General features: G+C 33.6%; 4 protein-coding genes across 4 annotated transcripts; 2 read left to right on the forward strand and 2 right to left on the reverse strand.

The window, feature by feature from the left end:
• The first annotated feature begins 3,574 nt into the window (after positions 1-3,574).
• Positions 3,575-6,790, forward strand: LOC131595308 (polygalacturonase At1g48100-like). The gene is made up of 6 exons (XM_058867629.1): positions 3,575-4,330; positions 4,554-4,721; positions 4,881-4,925; positions 5,006-5,213; positions 5,323-5,404; positions 6,054-6,790. Exons 1-6 carry the CDS (start codon positions 3,947-3,949, stop codon positions 6,559-6,561), a joined length of 1,395 nt encoding a protein of 464 aa, XP_058723612.1. The 5' UTR covers positions 3,575-3,946; the 3' UTR covers positions 6,562-6,790.
• A 977-nt stretch (positions 6,791-7,767) lies between these two features.
• LOC131597954 (uncharacterized) lies at positions 7,768-9,081 on the reverse strand. Its single transcript, XM_058870611.1, has 2 exons — positions 8,934-9,081; positions 7,768-8,702 (listed from the first exon to the last, which is right to left on the reverse strand). Exons 1-2 carry the CDS (start codon positions 9,079-9,081, stop codon positions 7,768-7,770), a joined length of 1,083 nt encoding a protein of 360 aa, XP_058726594.1.
• An 863-nt stretch (positions 9,082-9,944) lies between these two features.
• Positions 9,945-13,536, forward strand: LOC131595309 (uncharacterized). The gene is made up of 5 exons (XM_058867630.1): positions 9,945-10,044; positions 10,186-10,256; positions 10,362-10,406; positions 12,770-12,867; positions 13,098-13,536. The coding sequence occupies exons 2-5, from the start codon at positions 10,203-10,205 to the stop codon at positions 13,186-13,188; spliced, it is 288 nt and encodes a 95-aa protein (XP_058723613.1). The 5' UTR covers positions 9,945-10,044; positions 10,186-10,202; the 3' UTR covers positions 13,189-13,536.
• Positions 13,534-19,308, reverse strand: LOC131595307 (probable boron transporter 2). Its single transcript, XM_058867628.1, has 11 exons — positions 19,147-19,308; positions 18,937-19,019; positions 18,663-18,855; positions 18,361-18,499; positions 18,083-18,248; positions 17,644-17,984; positions 17,400-17,495; positions 14,931-15,068; positions 14,405-14,724; positions 14,046-14,317; positions 13,534-13,793 (listed from the first exon to the last, which is right to left on the reverse strand). Exons 1-11 carry the CDS (start codon positions 19,248-19,250, stop codon positions 13,633-13,635), a joined length of 2,013 nt encoding a protein of 670 aa, XP_058723611.1. The 5' UTR covers positions 19,251-19,308; the 3' UTR covers positions 13,534-13,632.
• Between the last annotated feature and the right edge of the window lie 4,090 nt (positions 19,309-23,398).

Below are 23,398 nucleotides of genomic sequence, written 5' to 3' on the forward strand. Positions count from 1 at the left end.
CTCCCTGATTATATGTGCAATTATTCATCAATTTCAATAGACAATTTATCTTATGGTACTTCCTATTTTCTTTATCCTATTTCTTATTTTGATTCTCTTTCTAATTGGTTCAAATATCATCGTGTCTTCACTACATCTATCACAGACAACATAGAGCCTAAGAATCATAAGGAATCATGTATAGTTTTTGAATTGGATGCACTTAAAAAAAGATCACTGGCTCACTGGCTCAAAGATATAGTTTTTGAATTGGATGCACTTAAAAAAAATGGAACCTCGACCATCGTAAATCTACCTCCTCATGTGAAACCTATTAGCAGAAAAAGCATTTACAAGGTTAAACATAAGGTTGATGGACTTATAAAGAGATATAAGGCTAGGTTGGTAGCCAAAGGATACTATCAAATGGAAGGATTGATGGATTTCTGTAAAATATTCTCACCTGTGGAAAAACTCACAAGGGTCAGAACCATGCTTGTAACTGTTGCAATTCATAATCGATTCTTGCACCAACAAGATGACAACGACGTCTTCTTGCATGGAAAGTTGCATGAAGATTTATATATGACCATCTTTAAAGGTGTTCCTTATGCCATGCCTAACCAAGTTTGCAAATTCGTGACGAATTAAAGCAAGCTAGGAGAAAATGGTGTGAGAAATTGAATTCATTACTTGCTCAACAAGGTTACACTAAATCCACCTAAGATTATACTTTATTCACTTTCAAAACCATTGAAACCGTTAAAAATATTCTCTTATATGTAGATGATATTATAGTAGTTGGAAGTTACTTGCATGAGTTTGATAGAATTAAAGCCATACTTGATACAAGTTTCAACATACAAAGTTTAGGATTGCTCAAGTACTTCCTAGGTTTATAATTGGGAAATTCAAAGGAGAAATTTCTCTATCCTGAAGAAAGTATTACTTGGATCTATTACAAGAATCTAGTCTTCTCTCCAAACCAGCTGCAACCCACATGATCCTTCTATCAAACTTCACGTTAATGGTGAAAAACCTTTTGATGACATTTGATCTTACAGGAGATTAATTGATAGATTATTATAATTGAACATAACTAGGCCATATATTACTTTTGATATACAACAACTAAGTCAATTTCTCCATAATTTTACCATAATTCATTATCAAGTTGTCTGTAGAGGTCTAGTAGAGGTCTCATGTTCCAAAGGAATTCAAAATAATCATTATCCATTCAAATACATATTAGATTGGTTGTATTGATTCTAGAAAATCAACTTATGACTATTGCTTATTTCTAGGTTCTTCCTTATTTTTTGGTGTGTGCAAAGAAATAACAAAAAATTTCTCGATCTTCATCTGAAGGTGAATATTGGGCTTTATCATAAGCTACACGTGAATACTTTGGTTGACGTTTCTAATGAAGGGTCCTTTGATCACGTGTTCCAAACCTCATGTCCTATATTGTGACTTTCAAGAAAATCTCAAAGTATAGACAAAGAGTCTATAAAGATGTATATAGAATGTCACCCCTCATCTTACAAGTCAATTTTATAGGGATGAGTTAGACTTAACTCTAATTATAATAGTGACAGCTAAAGCATAATGCGCATTTTGCTTCCAATCTAGTTTGTCATGAGAAAACGATACATCTATAAACATCTATAAACAGTCAACCATCCTTCACGTGACAAGGTTCAACTAGGCTTTCTACGCTTAGGGGTGGCAAAACGGGCCGTGACTCGCCGGGCCAACCCGCGCACCCGCCAAAAAATGGCGGTTGGGTTGGGATTTTGGGTCCGCCGCTCGCCAAAGCCCGCCCCGCCAAAACCTGCCGCCAGTCATAGCCCGTTCCGCCAAAGTCCGCCGCCCGCCAAAGCCCACAGTTCCTCCAAAACTCACTCTTTTTTAGTTAATTCTAGTAATTCCAATTCTTGATGGTTTATTTTACACATTCATTTGTAAATATATGTAATATTTTTTAAAGTAAAATTTGTTAAAAAATCACTTTTATAAAAAAAAAAATTTTAAAAAGTTAAAAATTTAATTAAAAGGTAAAAAAAAACCTATTAATCTATTAAAAAAATGAAAACAATATATAAATAAATATAGGCGGGCAAGCCCGCCGCCCGCCAACTCGCTATCTTGGCGGGGCGGACATGATTTTTATGCCCATTTCACTTGGTGGGCATGCCCGTCCCGCTTGTTTTTTGGTGGGCTTTAGACAGGGCGGGGCGGGACGGGCGGCTTGTTTTGCTACCCCTAACTACGCTACTTTCCATCTCATCACAAGAGCAAATCGTAAAGTTCTTGACATAGGTTATACTTACTCCTAAGTTCAATAACTTTGTTTCCAACTTTGACATGATAAATATTTACCATGCTCAGGTTAAGGAGGACTGTTAAGATTTAAAATCTAATCAATCCTTAGTTAAGTTTAGTTAATTAATGGTTAGATGAATAACTAAACTAATAATAGTTAGTTGTTAGTTATAACTACTTTTTCATTAATAACATAAAAACAGAGGACACCATAAACAATGAATACAATATGATTGCATAAAATTCTTATAACCAATATGTTATAGTAAAATTCCAATAACTACAACAAAGGCATATCAATTAATTTATGAAATTGTCATTTTCTTCAATAAATATATTTCCATACCATGTCGGTTCTAGTCTCTATGTGAAGAATGAAGATCACTTTCCACGTTCTATCTCTTCATTTTCTTTAGCCTTTGTTTTTTGGTTTGAAAATAATAGAGAATTTGATTCCACCCGTGAATGCCTTAATTCTCATGTCGGGTACCAATATAAAGCCCCCTTCAATACATTCAGGGCCACATTCAGCTAAACAACAACATAGAGTCACGATATCTTTTTCTTTTACATCAAAACCACATTCCCCCATTTCTACACTTCTCTATATGTATTGTCCTATCAAACCTTTCAAAAAGGGTTAATACTAATACAATACAAAACGTCTACATTTCAATCTCAATTATTTATTCAAATTCAAATATTTTTAATGTAAGTCACACTCTTTAATCCTCACATGTCACATACTTGAAAAATTGTTGTGATTCATTGTGTAAGTTCAATTGTTTTTTATGTTTTTTTCTTTCTATGGCATAGATAGATTTGTGATGCTTAAGATTCTTATGATGTGTAGCTTTCTTCTTTTTTTACTATCTGTTGGTACTTTGTTCTTTACAGTTCTGATTCTAACTTATATATAGCCATAAATTCACATGCAATATCTTGTATATTGGTTAGTATTTTGATTTTTTTTTTTTAGAGATGCATGTGTTTGTTTCACCTCTTTCAAGGTAATAACTCATAAATGAAAGATGTCTTGTGACTACTATATGACAAAATATGATGACAAAAAAACTCATTTTCAATTTTTAGAATTATTATTAGATATTGATATTACGAATATAGAGAAAGATTGACTTGTTGATAAAACGTTGGTTCATATATCGAGAGGTTGTGAGTTGTGTTTTTTGAATCTTGAGATTTATCCTAATTCTAATGAGTCTCATCTATCCTAATGATTCAGATTCTAGTGAGTCTCGTATTGACTTTAATTTTAACATACACATTGTCATGTTATTAAGAAAATTGACCTAAAAAAGTGTCTAAAAACTTTCAATATTTCTTTGAAACACCTAGACTTTTGATCAACCAGAAATCAACACGTGTCAAACATATGCTTGTGAACTTTTTCCTTAGCCATCATATAATTATTATTTTTCGGTATAAATATTACTAACATTTTGCTTCAGAAATCTCTTACTAGACCAATTTGCTTTCAACATTCTGAAAATCACATCAAAATTCAAATTAATCTCCTTCATTTATCTTTGCAATATTAAAACTCTGATTTTAACCATTTTGAATTTTATTTTCACAGATATATAAATCATCTCTATGATTTAACATTGGTACAAAATTCATCATGAGTCATGTTCATTGGTTTTTTATCCTATGGATAACATTGATTCTTTTCATCCATAATGTGGAAGGAAGATACCATCATCACAAGAAACCAAAGAAAATTTCCCCTGCTCCAAGTGACCCTTCACCTCCTTCTCCTAGTGTTCCCTCTGATCCATATCCATTACCAAATGACCCTGGAGAATCTCCTTCAGACTGTATTTTCGATGTACGGTCGTTCGGAGCGGTCGGAGACGGTGAAGCCGACGACACGGCTGCATTTAGAGCAGCATGGAAAGCAGCTTGTGCAGTTGAATCAGGAGTTCTTTTCGCTCCCGAAAACTACTGTTTTAAAATCACTTCTACTATCTTTACAGGTCCATGCAAACCCGGACTAGTTTTCCAAGTAAGAATTCTTCCTAAATTTCCTTAGAAGTATAGCTACAATTGTGGTTGTGAATGCTTAAGAATCCTTCACATTGCGGCCGCAATTGCGGTTACAGACTGTCTCTAGTTTCGTAATTGCAATTTCGACCTAATACGCCTTATTTTCGGTAGTTTTATCGCAATATAAAATTACTACGAATTTTTCAATACATAATTAACCAACAAGTTTAAAATATATACAGATTGATGGAACTTTGATGGCACCAGATGGACCAGAATGTTGGCCTGAGGCAGATAGTAAAAATCAATGGCTTGTATTTTATAGACTTGATCAAATGACTCTAAACGGAACCGGAATAATCGAAGGCAACGGAGAAAAATGGTGGAATCTTCCTTGCAAACCTCACCGGGTAATACTAAGTACTAACAAACATTGACGCAATTATTTTTGTATTTTCAAATTCAGACTTAAATCAACAGCTTACACTCATTTAACTCATCTGGACACGAGCTCCTTAAAGTTACATTTTATTAAGTAAATTATAGTAATAATTTTTTTGACATTTCAGGCTCCTAGTGGAAAAACTATTTCAGGACCATGTGATAGCCCTACAGTAAGTAAACTAATCAGAATTTATCCTCAAAAATTAATAACATTAGAAGTCTCATTGATTATGTCTCTTTTTGTGTATAGATGATAAGGTTTTTCATGAGCTCAAATTTGGTGTTAAGTGGGCTGAAAATACAAAACAGTCCTCAATTCCATGTGAAATTTGATGGTTGTGAAGGTGTATTAATTGATCAATTGTCCATTTCTGCACCAAAACTTAGTCCCAATACTGATGGAATTCACTTGGGAAACACAAAGGAAGTTGGAATTTATAATTCCATGATAAGCAATGGTAAAAAAAAATTAACATTGTTTAACTTTCGCAATATAGAAATTTTATTATATTGTTTTTATTTTTTTTATTTATTTATTAATTTAGAAAATGTTACATTTTTTAATAGGTGATGATTGCATTTCAATTGGTCCTGGTTGTTCAAATGTGAATGTAGATGGTGTAACTTGTGCTCCTACCCACGGAATTAGGTATGTCACATAGTTTCTGTTATTTTAGTTAAAATGGTTTTTAACTAACAATTAATTATGGTTAATAAAAAACAAATTTAGTTGATGGTTTTTTCATATATTATGTACCTATTTTTGTGTGGTCCAAGAACCATTTCAAAAGCCAAAAACAAATGAAAAGTGACTTTAACTTATAGCGTGAGTGTAATAACTCTTGTGTCTCATAAGATAACATTTTATATTCAAGAAAAATAAATAAATAATGAAAAAATTGTTTTTGAAATTTAAACCTTTCTAAGTTCAAATGATCACAGGATTTATTTTCTTCTTTTAGATTTTTTAATGTGACTTCATTACCTTTATGGTTAGAAGTTTCAAACTTCCGATCATAAATATGACACTAGTCAGATTAGTCAGAGCCGTCGCAAATTTTTAGAGGATCTGTGTAGGTTAATCGTAGTTTTAATCAAAACAAATCAAATAGATGTTCTATCAAATAAGATTTAATCATGATAATGTTTTTTGACACCCTATTTAATCACAATTTAAGTGTAAAGACGGTCCTGACAATAGTAATCCGGATCATTTCAACGGTATTGTATGATGTATTGTTGTAATGCGGCCGCTTGTAACAGACTAACAACCGTGTTCATTTTTGCGATTTCAACAGCATTGGAAGCCTTGGAGTACACAATTCGCACGCATGTGTTTCAAACCTAACCGTTCGAAATTCAATCATAAAAGAATCGGACAATGGACTAAGAATCAAAACATGGCAAGGAGGTACAGGATCAGTAACAGGTTTAACATTTGACAACATACAAATGGAGAATGTGAGAAACTGCATCAACATAGACCAATTCTACTGCTTATCGAAAGAGTGTATGAATCAAACATCGGCGATTTACGTAAACAACATATCCTACAGAAAAATAAAGGGAACTTATGATGTTAGAACACCTCCTATTCACTTTGCTTGTAGTGACACTGTTGCTTGCACAAACATAACTCTCTCTGAGATTGAACTTTTGCCTTATGAAGGTGAATTGGTTGATGACCCTTTTTGTTGGAATGCTTATGGAAGACAAGAGACCTTGACTATTCCTCCACTTGATTGTTTGAGGGAAGGTGAGCCTGAAACCGTTGTCGAGCGGTCTGATTATGAATGCAGTAGTTAAGATGTTATGGAGGATATATCATATCATAGATTCATATGTATCTATATATAGTACATGTATAGAGACATTTGGTTTATTGTGTTTGTGGTTTTGTATTGTGTATGTAACTTAGGATTTCTCACTGTTTGAGGTATGAGATATAGAATTTAAGTCTAGTTTTAGGGACTTATATTGTAATAGGCTTCAGAATCAGTTGATTATGAAATAGGAAATATGGTTTCAGGTTCAATGGTAGTGGATGAATTGAAATCAGTGTGTGTAGGTTGTGCAGAAGCAGAATGATAATCCTATGCTTAAAAATAAAACATATTGGTAGTTGATTTATGAAAAGTTACATGTTTAGAGAGAAAGGTTTCTTTACAATTCAAGTCAAATAAAACATATTGTAATCTTTTGTACCCATTTGAAAGCTTAAAAATATGTGTTTCCTAGATGGAAGAATTTGGGTTGAGGTTACCTCAGCTCTATAAAATCGACTTTTAACTTAGAGAATTGTCTCTACATATTGTTATATATTGTCTGATGTAAAACTTTTTAAACACTCTTTCAGATGCAATATTAGATGTGTGATATAAATTGCGGATGATTTGATAGTGAAAATTTGATCGTAGATGATCAAACGAATCTTAAACGAGGCTTTAATATCATCTTAAAATTTGGATTGAACATAACTCAACTTTTAAAATTGATTTATAAGGTGAGGATTGTCCCACTTATATATATATATATATATATATATATATATATATATATATATATATATATATATATATATATATATATATATATGTTCAGACCATATAAAAATGATTTTATTTACACGGCTCAAAAGATTTAAATTTATATTTATTTAAATAAGTTAATTATAGTATTGTAAATTACAATTTTGAAAAATATTGAAATGTTTTTCTACAAGGTGTAACGAGTTCTTAATTTTGGAGTTTTGCTTTTGCTTAAACATTTAAGCGTTGTCATTGTAGTTTATTTTGTTCTTCTTCTGCCTTGATAGTAGTTTATTTTGTTTGTCCGTCTTAATTGTGGAATCTTTTGAATCTTAAAACATTATTATAATTTATATGTCACTCCAACTTAACCGTATATATTTTTCTTTTTATTTATCATTAATTCGTATTGTTGTTAAAAAAATATTTACTTTTTTTTATAAGCAAAATGAATTAATAATGAGTACAAGGGGTACTCAACCCATTACACACTTGCAGTCGAAAAACAATCAAAGGGAGCATGAATCCAATTGTACCAAAGTGGACAATTGCTCTTCACTTTCCCCATAGACAGCCAAGACCAAGAAGCAAACTTAATGTAGTATAGAATATCATCTAAAACACAAGGAATTCCTCTAAAAATAGCATTATTCCTGGCTATCCACATAGACCATACAGAAGCCATCCAAAACATTGCTAGAATCTGCTTCTGCTTCTTCTTTTTTAAGCTTCTATGCTGAAATTTGCAGAATTTTTCAAAATGATCTCCACCCACCAAGCCATCCAAGTCATTCATTCCTAACCACAATGTTACATTCCTCCACACATTCCTTGACATAATGCAGAAAAACAACAGATGATCTCGATTTTCATCAGCAGAGTTACACACTATGCATACCTTGTCGGCTTCATTACGAATAATGTTTCTCTTTGCCAATTGATCTTTCGTGGCAAGCCTGTTAAGCATTGTGCGCCATCCAAAAATTTTGATTTTTGAAGGAATGTTGGACTGCCACATAACTTTCAGCACCGAAATAGATTGCACGTCCATAATATCTTCCTCGTCTCGGTTTCGAAGAGAATTGTAGCAGCTTTTTACAGAAAAAACACCATTATGATTTGGCCACCAAACAAAGGCATCCGCAGAATCAATCGATGGTGTGTGGTCTGTTAAAAGTTCTATCAAATCGAAAGCTTCCTCCATCGCCGTTGGACTGTCTAGAAGATCCTCAGAAGTAGAGTGGAAATCCCATTCCCAAGTCTGATCCGACCAGCTTCCCATGTCTTCAACCTTACCAAAAGGCAGCCTTGAAGCACCAAAAATCGAAGGAAAGATATCTTTTAAAGAGGAGCCTCCTATCCACCTATTGAACCAAAACAGTATAGAATCTCCTTTGCCAAGACTACAATTTACGTTACCTGCAAAACAATCAGAAAGGTTAGTTTTCACATTGCTAATACTTAGCAAATCTTTCCACCAAGTTGACGCTTTTCTATTCATCTTAGTTTCAAACCCCAGCATAACAGATTGGGTGACGTCTCCATATCTCGCGCACAGGATGTCTTTCCACATCGAACCTTCCTAAAAAATGATACGCCACTTCCATTTGCATAACAGAGCTTTGTTAAAAGTTCCAATGTGCTTTATACCCAGCCCCCCCTCCTCCTTCGGCCTGCATATATTATCCCAGCTCACCCAGTTAATACATTTCTTATCTTCTTTTCCACTCCACAGAAACCTGCTTTGTATACGAATGATCTCCTTTACGACTTTTACCGGAGCTTTATAGAAAGACATGGTGTAGATTGGAATGCTAGACAAAACAGAATTAATCAGTAAAGCTCTTCCTCCAGCTGAGAGAAAACGTGCGTTCCAAGTGGTCAGTTTCTGTTTTAGACTTTGGATAACCGGATTCCATGAATCGCATCTCCTCGGATTCGAACCAACCAATATACCCAAGAATTTGAAGGGTAAAACGTCCCTGCAACAACAAAGAAATTGAGACGCTCTAATCATAAAATCCTCCTCTAAGTTTACTCCATAGATTTTGCTCTTAAAAAAATTCACTTTCAATCCCGAAATAAGCTCGAAACCCCTGAAAATAGTCTTGATGCTTCTAATGTTATTCCATTTTCCGCTCCCCACAATGACCGTGTCATCCGCGAACTGCAGAATTTTGATTTCAGTGTTTGCATTTATTTTGTAACCTTCAAGAACTCCCACTTCAGCTGCTTTCCTCACTAAGCATGAAAGGATTTCCGCTACTAATGTAAACAGAAAAGGTGACAAGGGGTCGCCCTGTCTCAACCCTCTCTCTGCCCAAAAGTCTTGTGTCGGGCAGCCATTCACTAAAATAGATAAGGAACTTTTGAAAATGCAGGCTTCCATCCACGCGCACCATGAAGCTTGAAAACCGAATTTTAGGAACAAACTTCTCAAGAAATCCCAATTTACACAATCATATGCCTGTTGGAAATCAGCCTTGAAAATAAAACATTCATTCTTCTCCTTTTTAGCATGATCAATAATTTCGTTAACCGCTAGTTTCAATGTAGTTTTAAAAAATTAAAAGTGAAATTTGAGATATTTAAAAGATGAGAAACATATTTAATTATATTATTTATATATATATATTTTATTTAAACTTCATAATAATAAAAAAAAATTAGGAGCTGCATAACGCACGCCACTTTCTTGTCTTCTTTTCTGGTTCTAGTGGTCTCTCTGCGGCGGACTCAGAAAAATTGATATCACAATCAGGTGATTGCCCATGATCCCAACCCATAAATCCTATAATGGGGTTCATCTATCTTCTCTATTTGACCATTTTTCATTTTTGCCTAGGAAGTGTTCGATGAATTGTCTCTGTGAAGTTTCTTATTTTCAGTTTTTGTTTTGCAGGGTAAATAGTTTCAGAAATGCCGACTCTTCAAACTTCACTGCCTCCTGAACTCGCTAACAATGCCATTAGGGTAATATAAAACTTCTTTCTGATCAATTCAATGGAAGAATTTTACTTGATTTAAGTTTGAAAATATATATATTTTTTAAAATATTTTTGTATGTTTTGTTTTTAGCTTTACCGTGAATGTCTACGAAGAGCTAAATATATTGGTCACCGGGTAAGTGATTCTTTCTTCTGTCACTCAGTTAGCTTCATGGTGTTTGTTGCTGCCGCCATAGTTTAAACACAGATGAGATATTTGTTATCTCTGTCACCCACCAAAAATATACAATATATGTTAATAACTTTGCAATGAATAGATTTCTTGTTTTCCATAGTGAGTTTGTTTGCCAATGAGTTTTTGTTTACAATTGGTGTAAGTTCTAAAGACATGTAGTTGAAATCCAGATTATTATAATTAGATGTTGAGATTTAGCTAGCATGGTGGACTTACTCGGTTAGAATTTCCGCCTTCATTGCGGTCCACCCCTAGTCGCATAAATTGCGGCATTTGACTCGTCTTAATTGCAGCCTCCAACACCCTATGATGCATAGGCACGTGTATGGTACCCGTGCGGGTACTGATAGTTGTACGGGATATGGAATTTAAAAAATAAAATAAAAGTACGAGTACAATGATAAAAAATACTAAGAGTTTTCTATAAAATGTATGAGTAGAGAACTAAATTGTTAGGTTCACAACAAAACATCACTATAAAAGTTTAAAAAATAAAAAAGTAATGTTAAGATACAATAACGAAGAAATTAAAATACATAAATATACTATGTTGATATTTGAGAAAACCACTAATTTCAAAATTCAATAATGAGAAAATAGTACCACGAGTACTTTACGTGTACCCGGTACCGGTACTTTACCATTTTAGAAGTACCCATGCTTCAGAGTCAACACCTTCATTGTGTTGGGTTTGAAGGGGTGAATTTAGTCCCATATGCTTAAGGATATGGCTTGTGTTGTGTTTTGAGGAGCGTGAGGGTGTGTGTTAGAATTTACGCCTTCAATGCGGTCCACCCCTAATTGCCTAAATTGCGGCATTTGCCTCGCCTTCATTGCAGCCTCCAACACCTTCATTGTGTTGGGTTTGAAGGGGTGAATTTCGCTTAGAGATATGACTTTTTGTGTTTATAAGTGGGGCTAATCCCCATCTTTCAAATCAGTTTTGTAAGGTTGTGTTAGGCTCAATCACACATTCTAAGATACTTTGATCCTTTGGCTACACAACATCATTTACTTGCTGATTGTTTGGTTTAAAGAGGGGATGCAAGGGTAGGAATTTCAATGGAGGGGGAGGAGAGGGAAGTAAAAGGATAAAGCATTAACACTGTTTCCTACGTTATGTGCATGCTGTTCTCCTATCACAGTTCGTGACCACCATTCTAAAAGAAGTTAAGTTCATGGGTTTCACTGTCAAGCCATGACTTCTTGCTGGAGATATTGTCAATAAGTGGATTCATTAAGTTGTCGGTGGTGGGATCTGACTAACGTTTATTGAGGGGTCTCTATTTGGGGACATTGTTGGCGATGTCATTCATCAATTTGTGTACGAGGATCTAAGAGTATGGAAGATTGGAATGATTTCTTTCTAGCATTCTTATTTACGCCATTATTGATGTTGATTCTGTCTGTTTGGTGCGGCTACTGCTGGTGTTGATATCGGGGGAGTTGGTTATGAGATCGGTGGTTATAGTAACTAGCAATTCATTGAAAAGAAATGAGGGAGGCAATTGTTATACCACCATTTGTGACAATGATCCTTTGACACCCGTTTATTACCTCAAGGTTCTCATAGAATATGGATCTATTTTAAATTCTTCTCATTTTGTTCGGTAGGATTTTCATGTGGTTTTCAAATGAGACTGCCAATAGCAGCTAGCTTGTAGAAGGCTTCTGTGACTTGGAAGTTGGAAGAGTGGAATATGAACAACCCAAGCGCTGAAAAAGTTTTTGTTAAAAGTAGGAATGCACAAAGGACGTGAGTGAACGGAAAACACCATGCACCCTTCCTTGTCAGTGCCGCAGAAAAAACCTTTTGGAAGAACATGTGTTGTAGAACTTTTTGAATTAATATTAGGATACACATGTAAAACGGTGATATGAAAATAGTAGGAACAGAAGGAAGGAAACTCTGTCTAAGTTTAGTTAAACAATTGTCCCTTTCTATGCTTATTACACTCTTCATGTATGATCATGGTGCACATTTTAACTCATTTACTCTCCCTGGAGAGGGCGTCCGGAATTCGGGAACGGGGAGTTCTAGCTTCTCTTCTCTCCAAATTCTTAATCAATCATGTATGATCATGGTGCACAACTTAATTTATTTGGGGGGTGGGGTAAAATTTTGAGAGGGAGATTCTACCACGTGTCTTCTCCAATTTCTAAATCTATGACTTCCTTTAAAGTCATTTTCTTCCTTGTTCCACTCCAACAAAATATCTAGTTAAATAACTGTCCTTTTCTATGCTTGTTACACTCTTCATGTGTGATAAAACTAAGATCTGTGCGCTTTCTTTCTGTTTCAGCAAAATAACACACCGCTCCTTGTTGAAATGGTGAGACAACAGTTTAAGAAAAACATGCATGAGACAGATCCCGATAAGATTCAAAAGTTCAAGGATGAGTAAGTTTGTGTTCTAATATATATTGCATTTACATCGTGTATGTTTTCTAGATTCCTAGTCTGTTCCCATTTCTTCTTTGGTTCTCTTTTCCCTTCAATAGATGCAATACAAATGCATTTCCGATGTTTCCATGCAAAATAACAGGAAATTTGTATTTAGTTACTTATGATTCGGTTGGTTACTACAAGCAGAAAATGATATTTTTCTTTTCCTTTCCATTGTTTTGCAGTGCTGCAAGGGGACTTATAAATCACATACTGTACGAGTCAGAGAAAATTACAGGTCGTAAATTCAGCAAGAGTCCTCCTAAAGAAGCTTAATTCGTTTAATCCTAGATAATTCAGTTTGTTCATCAGTGCTGGGTTTGGCAGATCAATCATATAGAATTTACCTTCCTAGGTTCTTATGATGGTTATATTTAACTGTTGAAATAAACAAGATTTTCAAAATTGCTCAATTGTTTTCTCTATCTGCCACTCTATTTCAAATCAATTGCTCAAAGTTTGTTGAAACTATTTTATAGTTTCTGCCTAATGATTCAGTGTCTCATTTACTCAACATTTGGAAAATAATCGTTCCTAAACCATGCCTTATTATGGTTGGTTCTTTTGACGTTTGTACAAGTGTAGCGCTAGTAAACCTGGCAATAGCAGTGATCAATTTTATTGTTTTTGATTTGTCTTTTTGTTTACATTGAGAAGCTTAATATATTGAAGCATAAATGCGATTAAAGACGTCATGGTTGAGGTTGAGGGCTGTATACTTTATCTGGGAACTATAGACTTTGAAATAAGCTCTTTGGACGGTGTTACAATGGAACTCATCACATTTGGACTGCAAGTTCGTTTAACCTCTCCACGGCTTCTAGTGATAATCCCATCGAGAAGCCCTCCATCTGCAAAGGAACCCGTCCTGTTCAATTCTCCTTCCTGCACAAACCAACAAACAAGAATAACTTAAGATTTGGATTGGCCTCAAGCCGGCTTTGCTAGAAACAAGAGAAAAACAGGTTTAGTTCACATATCGTTCCTAAAATAGCTAGTTTGAGTTATTGATATCAGTGTCATTACTCTTTCATGCAATTTCATGACATGTTTATATATAGTTTGAACACCTTCCTCCATTTCTTTTCGGCCAAGAAACCCTTAATATGTAGACAAATAAGGTGATGTTTGACGACTTACAGCAGATAGGTCGAATGGTAATGCTGGAACTTCATATTCTGCAGCATCTAAATCTTGAAGGTGTGCCCCTTCGAAGAACTTGGGCAGTATGTACTGTCTTACAGGAACGAGAAGCATTATCATCAATGGGAACAGAACACCGGCAATTGGAATCCAAGTGATACCAAAACAAACAAGCAAATATACAGCCTGGAAGAATGTAAATGCTGCAATTATCTTGAAAGGTACAGTTTCCGCATAAGTTGCATGGCATTCCTCCATAGCCCTAAAAAACCGAAAGTTAGTGAGTTACTCAACAATTTTTTTGAAATAACGGAAAAATGGAGACACGAAATGTTGTGAAAGCGAATACTTGTGTCTTTTGCTCGACGCTGTGAAAATGAATAAAATTCGTTCCCAAAACTGGTTGCCAGGTAAGTTTTCAATGGCCATGAAAGCGAAATATCCCCACAGTACAGAAGTTGGAATCATTTTCAGGACAGGCATAGCTGCTACACATCCTCCTACCATTAAAGATTGAAGCAAGTTGCTTACTCGTTGTTCTTTAACCTCAATAGGCAATAATTCATCAATTTCTTTCTCAACGTCAAATGTTGACTCATCGACCGCACTATTTATACTTCTCATACTCGATGCCAGTTGAATAGTTGATTCTTTCAACTGTTTTAGTCCCTGTCAAAACAAACTCAGGCAAGGTTGGATGATATATTACATGACAAATTTATTTTTTGCGTCTTTCCTAGATTTGCGACTGTTAAAAACATAAAGCAGAACTTAGAAATCATGTTCCGAGAAACTGTTGTCAGCTACAACTAGGTTTATGTATTACTAGTGAAGGGGGGAGAAGAGGGGTGATAAAAAGACTACATCATACATACCATTGAGGAAGGTTCCTGGTGAGTTAGGGGAGTTTGCATCTGCCAATAAGCACTCTGCATACTTCCATATACTTGTCCTAAGTTTTCTTGCTTTCTCATACAACTTCGAGCTGTTGCAACAAGTTTGGTTTTAAGTAACTGCAAATCACCAAAAATATAAGAGTGGATCGTTTCACTATACAGGTAATCATTATATATTACATTTCCACTTTCTGTTTTGAAGTTCTAGGCTTACCAAAGTTTGAGGTAATGGAAATGCATTAGCAACATTTATCAGTCTAAGTTATAGAACAAGATGACAACAACGATCCCCAAGCTTTGTCCCATTAAGTAGGATTGGCTCCATAATATCCTTTCAAAACAATGTTTCAATTTGATAATTTCACTTTTTTTTTTAATAGTTTTTCTTATAGTTTTATTTATGTCTTTCTCTATTTTTAGTTGTTTGACTTCTTTCTATTTGATTTACTGTCTTTCTCTACATGTCCAAACAACTCTAAACGTATTTTTCATCATCTTTTCTACTATAGGTGATATCTCAACATATTCTCTAATATTTTTGTTTATAGTCTTATTTCGTATAGTCTTACCACACCTTCAATACACCCTTATCATCTCTGAAAAACTTATTTTATTCTCACGTAGTTCTTATCCGCCTAACAATGTGTTAGGTATACCATCTCAAATTTTACTATTGTCTAATAAAAAAATTTCTTTAACTTGAGCAATATTTTGTGTCACATAAAACCCTGAGGTCATCCTCTATTTCAACCACCCGGCATGAATTTGATAGTTTACACCTCTTTCTATTTCTCCAACTGCATTACTATTATTCATCATTTTCAATGTTTCTTTTACCTCATGTTTTTGAATCCGATGATAATAATTATAGTTTCAATCATCTTCTTGGATGTCTAGTCTATTAGAGTTTGGTGAGATCACATCCTTCATTAAACAAACGGTAGAAATACATCTGCCATATAACCTTCATATTCATTTCATGAACCAAAACTTTACTTTCTACATCTTTGACACATTTCACTTGATCCAAATCTTTTTGTATTTCTTTCTCTTTCCTTAACAAACTTATATATAAATTTTTCTCTCCTTTTGGTTCTCAATATTAGTATAATACGTCAAAATCTTGAGTTATTGTTTCACTCACCGTCTTCTTGGTCTCTTTCTTATCTTTCATATACGTTTCCCAAGTTTTGACACCTAGACCATTTTTTTAAAACATTCATTTTCTTACTTTAACTTTAATCTTAACAATTTTGTTCCATCACCAGAATTCTTTACCCTTGGACCGAAAAACTCTTGATTCTCGAAATGTCTCCTTACCTACTTTTTTAATCTCTAGCGACATCTTGTTTGACATATCATTTACGCTTCTTTGTGGCTTTCCGAAACCCCCTCCAAGATCTTGTGTTTAAACTCCTTTATTTTTCAACCTTCAAATACTACCACATGATTCATTGAGTTCTCATGTGATTTATTCTCTTCACTCTCCTCTTGAGTCTAATATCCATAACCAATACCTTATATTGAATAGTCAAACACTCTCTAGATATAACTTTGCATTTCAAGCAAATATTCCTATCTCACTTTTTAATGAAAAAATATTTATTTGAGAATATGTTACCCTACTCTTAGATATGATATGATGCTTATATCTTTTTCTAAGACATGCATTAGTTGTAATAAGATCAAAAGTCGATGAAAAATGTAGTAAAGATTTACCCTCCCCATTTATCTACTTGAGACTATAACCTCATACATGTTCTCAAAGTCTCTAACTATGCTCCAAACATGTCATGTCCATTAAGATTCCTTCCTAAAAAACCTTCTTACTTTGGCTATATCTGAAAATAAGTCTCTTAAATCCTCCTAAATTTTATTTTAAGGTGTTCTGTTAACCCAATTTAAAGTGCGTAATTATTAATAACATTAAAAGTGTTTAGTTTCACTATATATATTTCAGGACTATGGTCTGACTTCCTACTCTTTATCATCCAATTTTTATCTACAATAATTCACACCTCATTTTTTTATGTAACTTTTTCGGTGTATCAGAGTTTAAATTCTGAAGTGTGCAGTTCTTTCGCCTTTTCACTTGTCCACTTAGTTTAAATCCTACTCTCATGAACTGATTTTATCCACACCCGTTTACGAAAATGTAGGGACCTTTACTTATCTTATACTGCATCTAGGCGGCAATACAGCGATCATTGTTCATTTGATCCGGTACTTGAGTCATATACCACCTTGTCGGAAAATGACCTAGCATTCACATTATTATGCATTTGATTCATGTCATAGAAATTCAATAACAAAGATTTAGCTGGCTATAGACTGTCTAACACATCCCTATTCTTAACCTCATTTGAGATTGACTATGCATAGCAAAGCTTACCTTAAAAGGGTTTAAGCTATAAAACACATAAAGAAAAATTACTTTAATATGTATACCTGATGCTTCAATGTAGCTAAACTTTTGGTATGCATTGGAGATTGTGGAATAACCCCATTTGATGGGGGAATTCCAATTAGACCACATAATATAACCTGTCATTCAACATATCAAACATTAAAAAATTAGGGATCAAGTTCACTTCATGGACAGATCAAGAAACCATATTCTTACAACAATTGCATTAGTCAAAAGGCAAAGAACCAAAGGATCAAATAAGGCATAAAGGGATGGATCATGTACCATGAATCCCAAAAGAAGTAAATCATAATGGAATGAAGGAGGCTTTCTCAAATTGAACTCTTTCTGCTGAGAAAGCTGAGATGCTATACTATGGTCAAAATAGTAAAGCACAGCAATCATTGTTGCTGGAATAAATGCTCCAATAATATAGAAAACTGGCACATTCAGCATTTCCTTTATGACAGTCCAGTTCTTATATGCACCATGGGACCATGGATTCGGACTCAAGAGTCTCCTAGGGATTCCGGTTGGAATATTTGCAGCTGGTATGTAAGAAACAGCAGTCCATAACAGAACCATCATCGGGACACCGTAATCCGCTACAAGACCTCGTAAACATCCTGCAATAAGAAGAAAATAAATCTATAAACTATTGAAACATAAGTGAAAACTTGGTTCCAAGATGAGTTAAGAATCTAAAATTTCACAAAAGTCTTACCTGATCCATATCGCCAAGACCTTGCTTTACGGCTTCTCGATGCTGTAAGCAGAAACCCAAAGGACAGAATCAAAGCAAACATGCCGTATCCAAATCTCCAAGAAGATTGAAATTCCGTTGATGCACGGTTTGATCTCTCAGGTATATGAAACTCGTGAATTAGTCCCTGTCAAATGCAATCAGGGAACATCTATATCAGATATTATATCATGTCCGGTGTCTATGTCTGGTCCGTTCTTCATAGTAGAGGACAAAAGATGTAGAAAGACGTATCTTACTTTAATAGCCTCTTGCATGAAGAGCATTGCGATAAGAAGGCCAAAAAGTTCACCAGCGACTCGAGTGAACCTGTTGATGAAGGAGCAAGCCCCTAAGATAGCCAATAGAAACAATAAGAGGGCTGTCCACATGCATACCCTGCCAATGAAAAAGTCTTTCAGAAGAACCCGAGTTCAATAATTACTGACTACACTTAACTTATCTTCTAGCCAAAACTACGGATTACTAGAGCCTCATTCTCCGAGAATTCGAAAGTTAAGATGTAAAAGTAATTTATATATCTTAATTAAGAAAACGATACCATCCAGTCCAAGCTAGGAAGAGCTTCGAACCCAAATCCGGTCTATTTTTAGCAAACTTGAACAAGAATGTATACATGATTACTGTCGGTTCCGCTACGCCAAGAATTAACAAAGGCTGGCCTCCAATAATCGAGTGTATAATTCCACATATTGTAGTTGATGCTAATGTTTGCACAGAAGTGAGTATCCCATCTAGAAAATCGTTCGAACACAGAAAATCAAATTGAAGATATTCTAAAATGATTCCATGCATGGATGAAATTTATAACGTACCTGTATCTCTTTCCAATTGTTCTCCAAACGAAATAGCCGGAATCGCTGATGCAAAAAATATATATGTGGTAGGGGCTAGTATCCTAAGAAATAACAATTTGGAGTTAACATTATGATCGAAATAAGAAGTATGAAGTTATTAGAAACTTGTTAAAATTATAGTAATCTTCGATCTTCATCAAATAAGTGCTTTTGTAGTATAATATGTACCTGAAACCTGCAGTGAGACCACCAATCCAATCTTGCTTGTAACACATTAGTCTCTTTTGAAGATCATTTTTAATTCCGCGAAATGGAACAAATGTCTCTTCCATGATTTCTCAACCAGAAGTTATTGCCAAAAAAAACTACTACACTCTTATGGTAAAACAAGCAAGCAAATAGACACCATTATGGCTTATAAAACTACTTATTTTATGCAAATAAAGTTATAAACCTCTTCAATAGAATCTCAATGACATTGACAAAGAGTGTTAGTGTTACTTCATCTTGTGTAATGAAATTTAATACATGCTCACAAGGAATAGAAAAAATGTAGTACAAAGAAGGCTAGAAAAGAGGTCATGACAATGTTTTAATGGTTTTGATGAAACTAATTGTTGAATTTTAAGCCATATATATACTAGAAGAAAATGAGATGTGTACTCTCTAACCAGAATATATAGTACTTTACAATTATTTTTAAAATACGGTTACAAAAATATGTGACAATATGAATTGTTGTATTAGTGTATATTTGGTTTCATGTTTGGAGTCTCTAAAATTGATTCTGAATATATAGAATTGATTTTAACATATAGAATTGATTTAAACATGTTTAGTCATGGTTTTAAATTGCAATTGCAATCCCGGAGGTTGCGGTTGCAAGGAGTGCGATGTCAATGCCGCGTGAATTTTGATCAAGAGGAGTTCTAAATACAATGTTATAAAACAATCAATGTTTAGATTTTTTTTATTACCTCAAAAGTCAATTGAGTTTTGAGATTACGAAATTAAGAATTTTGATGAAAATACTTGAAGAAAGGAAGACAAAATTGTTCAAAGGAATTTCTAATGCGGTCGAATATGTGATTTTAAAATCACAATGAAATTGCGGCCTGATGTGGTTGCAGAGGCTCCTGCATCAACAATATTGAAGTCACATTTGTAGTTGCGAACTGCAAGTTAAAACCATGTGTTTGATTATTTTTTAGTAGAAAAGATTATTAGTTTCAAAACTGATTCTAATTGAAGTCATAATTTGTAACTTTTGAACATAAATTTGTACACTAAAATTTACCGTTCCATTCATTTTTTCAGCAATTTATCGCTACATAAACCACTTTCAAATCACTTTATATCAGGGTGTGATGTTTGGTCTTTTTTTTTTTGACACAATTTGTTTAAAAAAGAATCTCACTCAATTTGTAGATATTTCAATAGTAATGGTATGGTTTGACAGTACCATGTATATAATGAGCAACTTATACAATCATATCTAGAAAATAAATTATTGTAATTATTTGTGGTTAAGAACCCTAATGTTTTGGATCAATTTAATAAATCCACATGCTTCTAACACTGTTTATGCATCAAGTTCTTTTGATGCAAACAGGAACAATCACAATCACAATCACAACTTGAAAAATAAGTAGGAAAATGTCTTGAATATACCATCAAGTATAGAGGTTCACAATTAGAAAGATTTCATATCAAAAAGATTTCATAGATCATATATAGACATATTCTTAAAAATGGAGTATTTAACATTATAACCAGAATTGGAATATAAATTTGTCTTGAATTTCATATCTAGTTGCAAACATAGAACAAGATATTGTAGGGGGTAATGGATGACACATTGGGGGCAAAGTATACTATACTTTTAGTTTGGAGTCATTCATATCTAGTTGCACATCTCACACGAATAATTTACAAAACTAAGAGATAGATTCATCAAGACCAAGTGAATCTTATTGTCCAATCTTTAGCACATATCTTATTGTTCAATCTTTAATTTTTTGCTATCATAAAAATGCAAACAATCAAAATCAAAACAATAAGATATGTGATATGATGCAAAATTACATATCCTGATTAACAAACAATTTGCATCAAATATAAAATTACTAACTTGTAAGAATCTTTGACGAGGAGAATGAATAAATATATAGTAACAAATATAATATAACAATTAAAAGTGAATAAAATACACCAAATCTTTAACCTGAATTTTTTTTCAAAAGAGTAAAAATCACAGATTATTCTGACCGAGAAAATAATTTCACTATAATCAAATAAGTGTAGAAAAAATATCAAAATACTGCACAAATAAATCTAACACGAGCCAAATAACAAAGAAAAAAAAGTGGATTTTCTCACTTCTTTTCTCTCTATTGGTTATTTTATCCTTTCTTTTCGTTTTATGTTTTTATCCTCGAATTACCATCTTCACTTAAAATAAGTGATACACAGATGGAATAAATTATTTGAGAAATTCTCCATTTAGTAAGGGAGTTTAGTACTTAACATATCTCCCCTCCCCACATCTATGTGGAGGTAATCGCCAAACCAACGATATCACAAGTTTCAAACTTCCCTTTTGGTAGTGATTTAGTCATCATATTGAAACCATTTGAAGGTTGAGAAAAACATAGAAAATGAGGGTTTGAATTGGGTTTTCAAAAAAAAAAAATTAGAAAAAATATTCACTCAAACAAACAAGATAGACAAGCTAAGAAGAAAATTGATACTTTCGGTTTATACAAGTTCACCTTAAACAAGGCTAATCTTATCCACCCGCCAAGGTGATTTCGCCTTCAAAAAAGACTTAATCCACTAATCTTGAAAGATTACAAACAAACGTCTAAGAGTTTAGAAAGATTTATAATAGAAATGTTTACAATAGTGATTTTAGATAAGCAAATGAAACAAAGTTTAAGAACAAATTTTTACACAAATAATGAGCAACAACTCTTTGTGTTTGAGATTCTCTTAGAAACAAATATTTCTCAATGGAGTGTTTTGAATAGAATCTCTTAAATTTCTTTTTCTTGGTTTTTCTTTCACGTTGATTCTAAAATGCACAATAATTCAGCTAGAATTAGCCACTTCTTCAATGAAGTGATGCTTCTATATATAGCTCCAAAAAGTAGATTGTTGAGAAGGAAAAAACATCGCTTTCCATGCCAGCTGACATGACAGTTATACATAAAACGTGGGAGATAAAGAGCACCCAATTTCTTTGGTCATACATATGTCCACACAATAGTGGAGTGGGTATTGTACTATTGTACCATTAATCTTCTTGTGCAAGTTTACGATCTTTCCTTCTAAATGATATATTTCTGATCTGAAGTAGTGAGAGTATAGAAGAGATAAAGTAACATGAATGTTCCAAGAGTAACAGAGTCTTCAGAGTCAGAATCTTGTCTTCAGAGTTGAACGCAAAAGCTTATCTGAATAACCAATCTTGATTTCTGAGCTGGAAGCAAAAGCTTATCTGAATAACAAATCTTGATTTCTGAGCTGGAAGCAAAAGCTTATCTGAGCTGGAAATCTTGACTTTTGATCTGGAAGAGTAACTTATATTGAGAAACACTTGAAGATCCTTTTCTAGTGAACATTCAACATTCTTTAGAACTGCTGATGTTTCTTTAGAAACGGATGAGTTGTTCTTCTGCGATGTGCCAACGCTGATTCTGATCAATCAAAATATAATATGTGCACACTTAAGAAACTATTAGAGTGCAAAATTGTTACATATAAATTATATGCATTGTTATCATCAAAACTAGAGATTAAATGCAAAACTAAATCTTGTTATAAAAATCTCCCGATGATGACAAAATCATGTATTTTGATGAAACAATTTTACATGGTTAAATCATAAAAAGTATCAGAGTTAGATAGAGAAAACTTCCCCTGAGTCAGATAAGGAATATCATAGCATTTGTTAAACTTATCAAAGTTTAATTATAGCCTATAGTCTGCTTATCAAAACTTCCGAACTTGAAATAATTTCAGAGCGTGTTGTTTCTCATAACTCGATTTATCATAAATTTATTAACATCAGAAATTCTTTATCTGATCTTTGTCTAATCTTGATCTTGAAACTCATTCTAAAAACTCTATGCATATTTATAAATTTAGAAAAACATGTAATAAGCAATGAGATTTAGAGAATTAGATATAAATCAAAATCATCATTATGTTTCTCCCCCTTTTTTCTGAATAAAAAAAGAATCAACGAGACCGAAAGAAAATAACAAAACAAACAAAAACTTCATTGATAATTAGAAACGAGGTACAAGAGGATAAAAAATAAAACAAGGAAACACATAAAGCATAATTAAAAATAGAAAGAGTTAAAAACACACAAAAAAAAGTTTCCTAAAGTGTCTAAGGTTTAGATGCATGAAGGCTTTTCTAAACAAGTTGGGCATGCATGTTATGAATGTTTTTGTTGAGAGCATCTTGCTTG

This window comes from Vicia villosa, linkage group LG4 (assembly GCF_029867415.1).
Source record: "Vicia villosa cultivar HV-30 ecotype Madison, WI linkage group LG4, Vvil1.0, whole genome shotgun sequence".
NCBI classification, from domain to species: domain Eukaryota; kingdom Viridiplantae; phylum Streptophyta; class Magnoliopsida; order Fabales; family Fabaceae; genus Vicia; species Vicia villosa.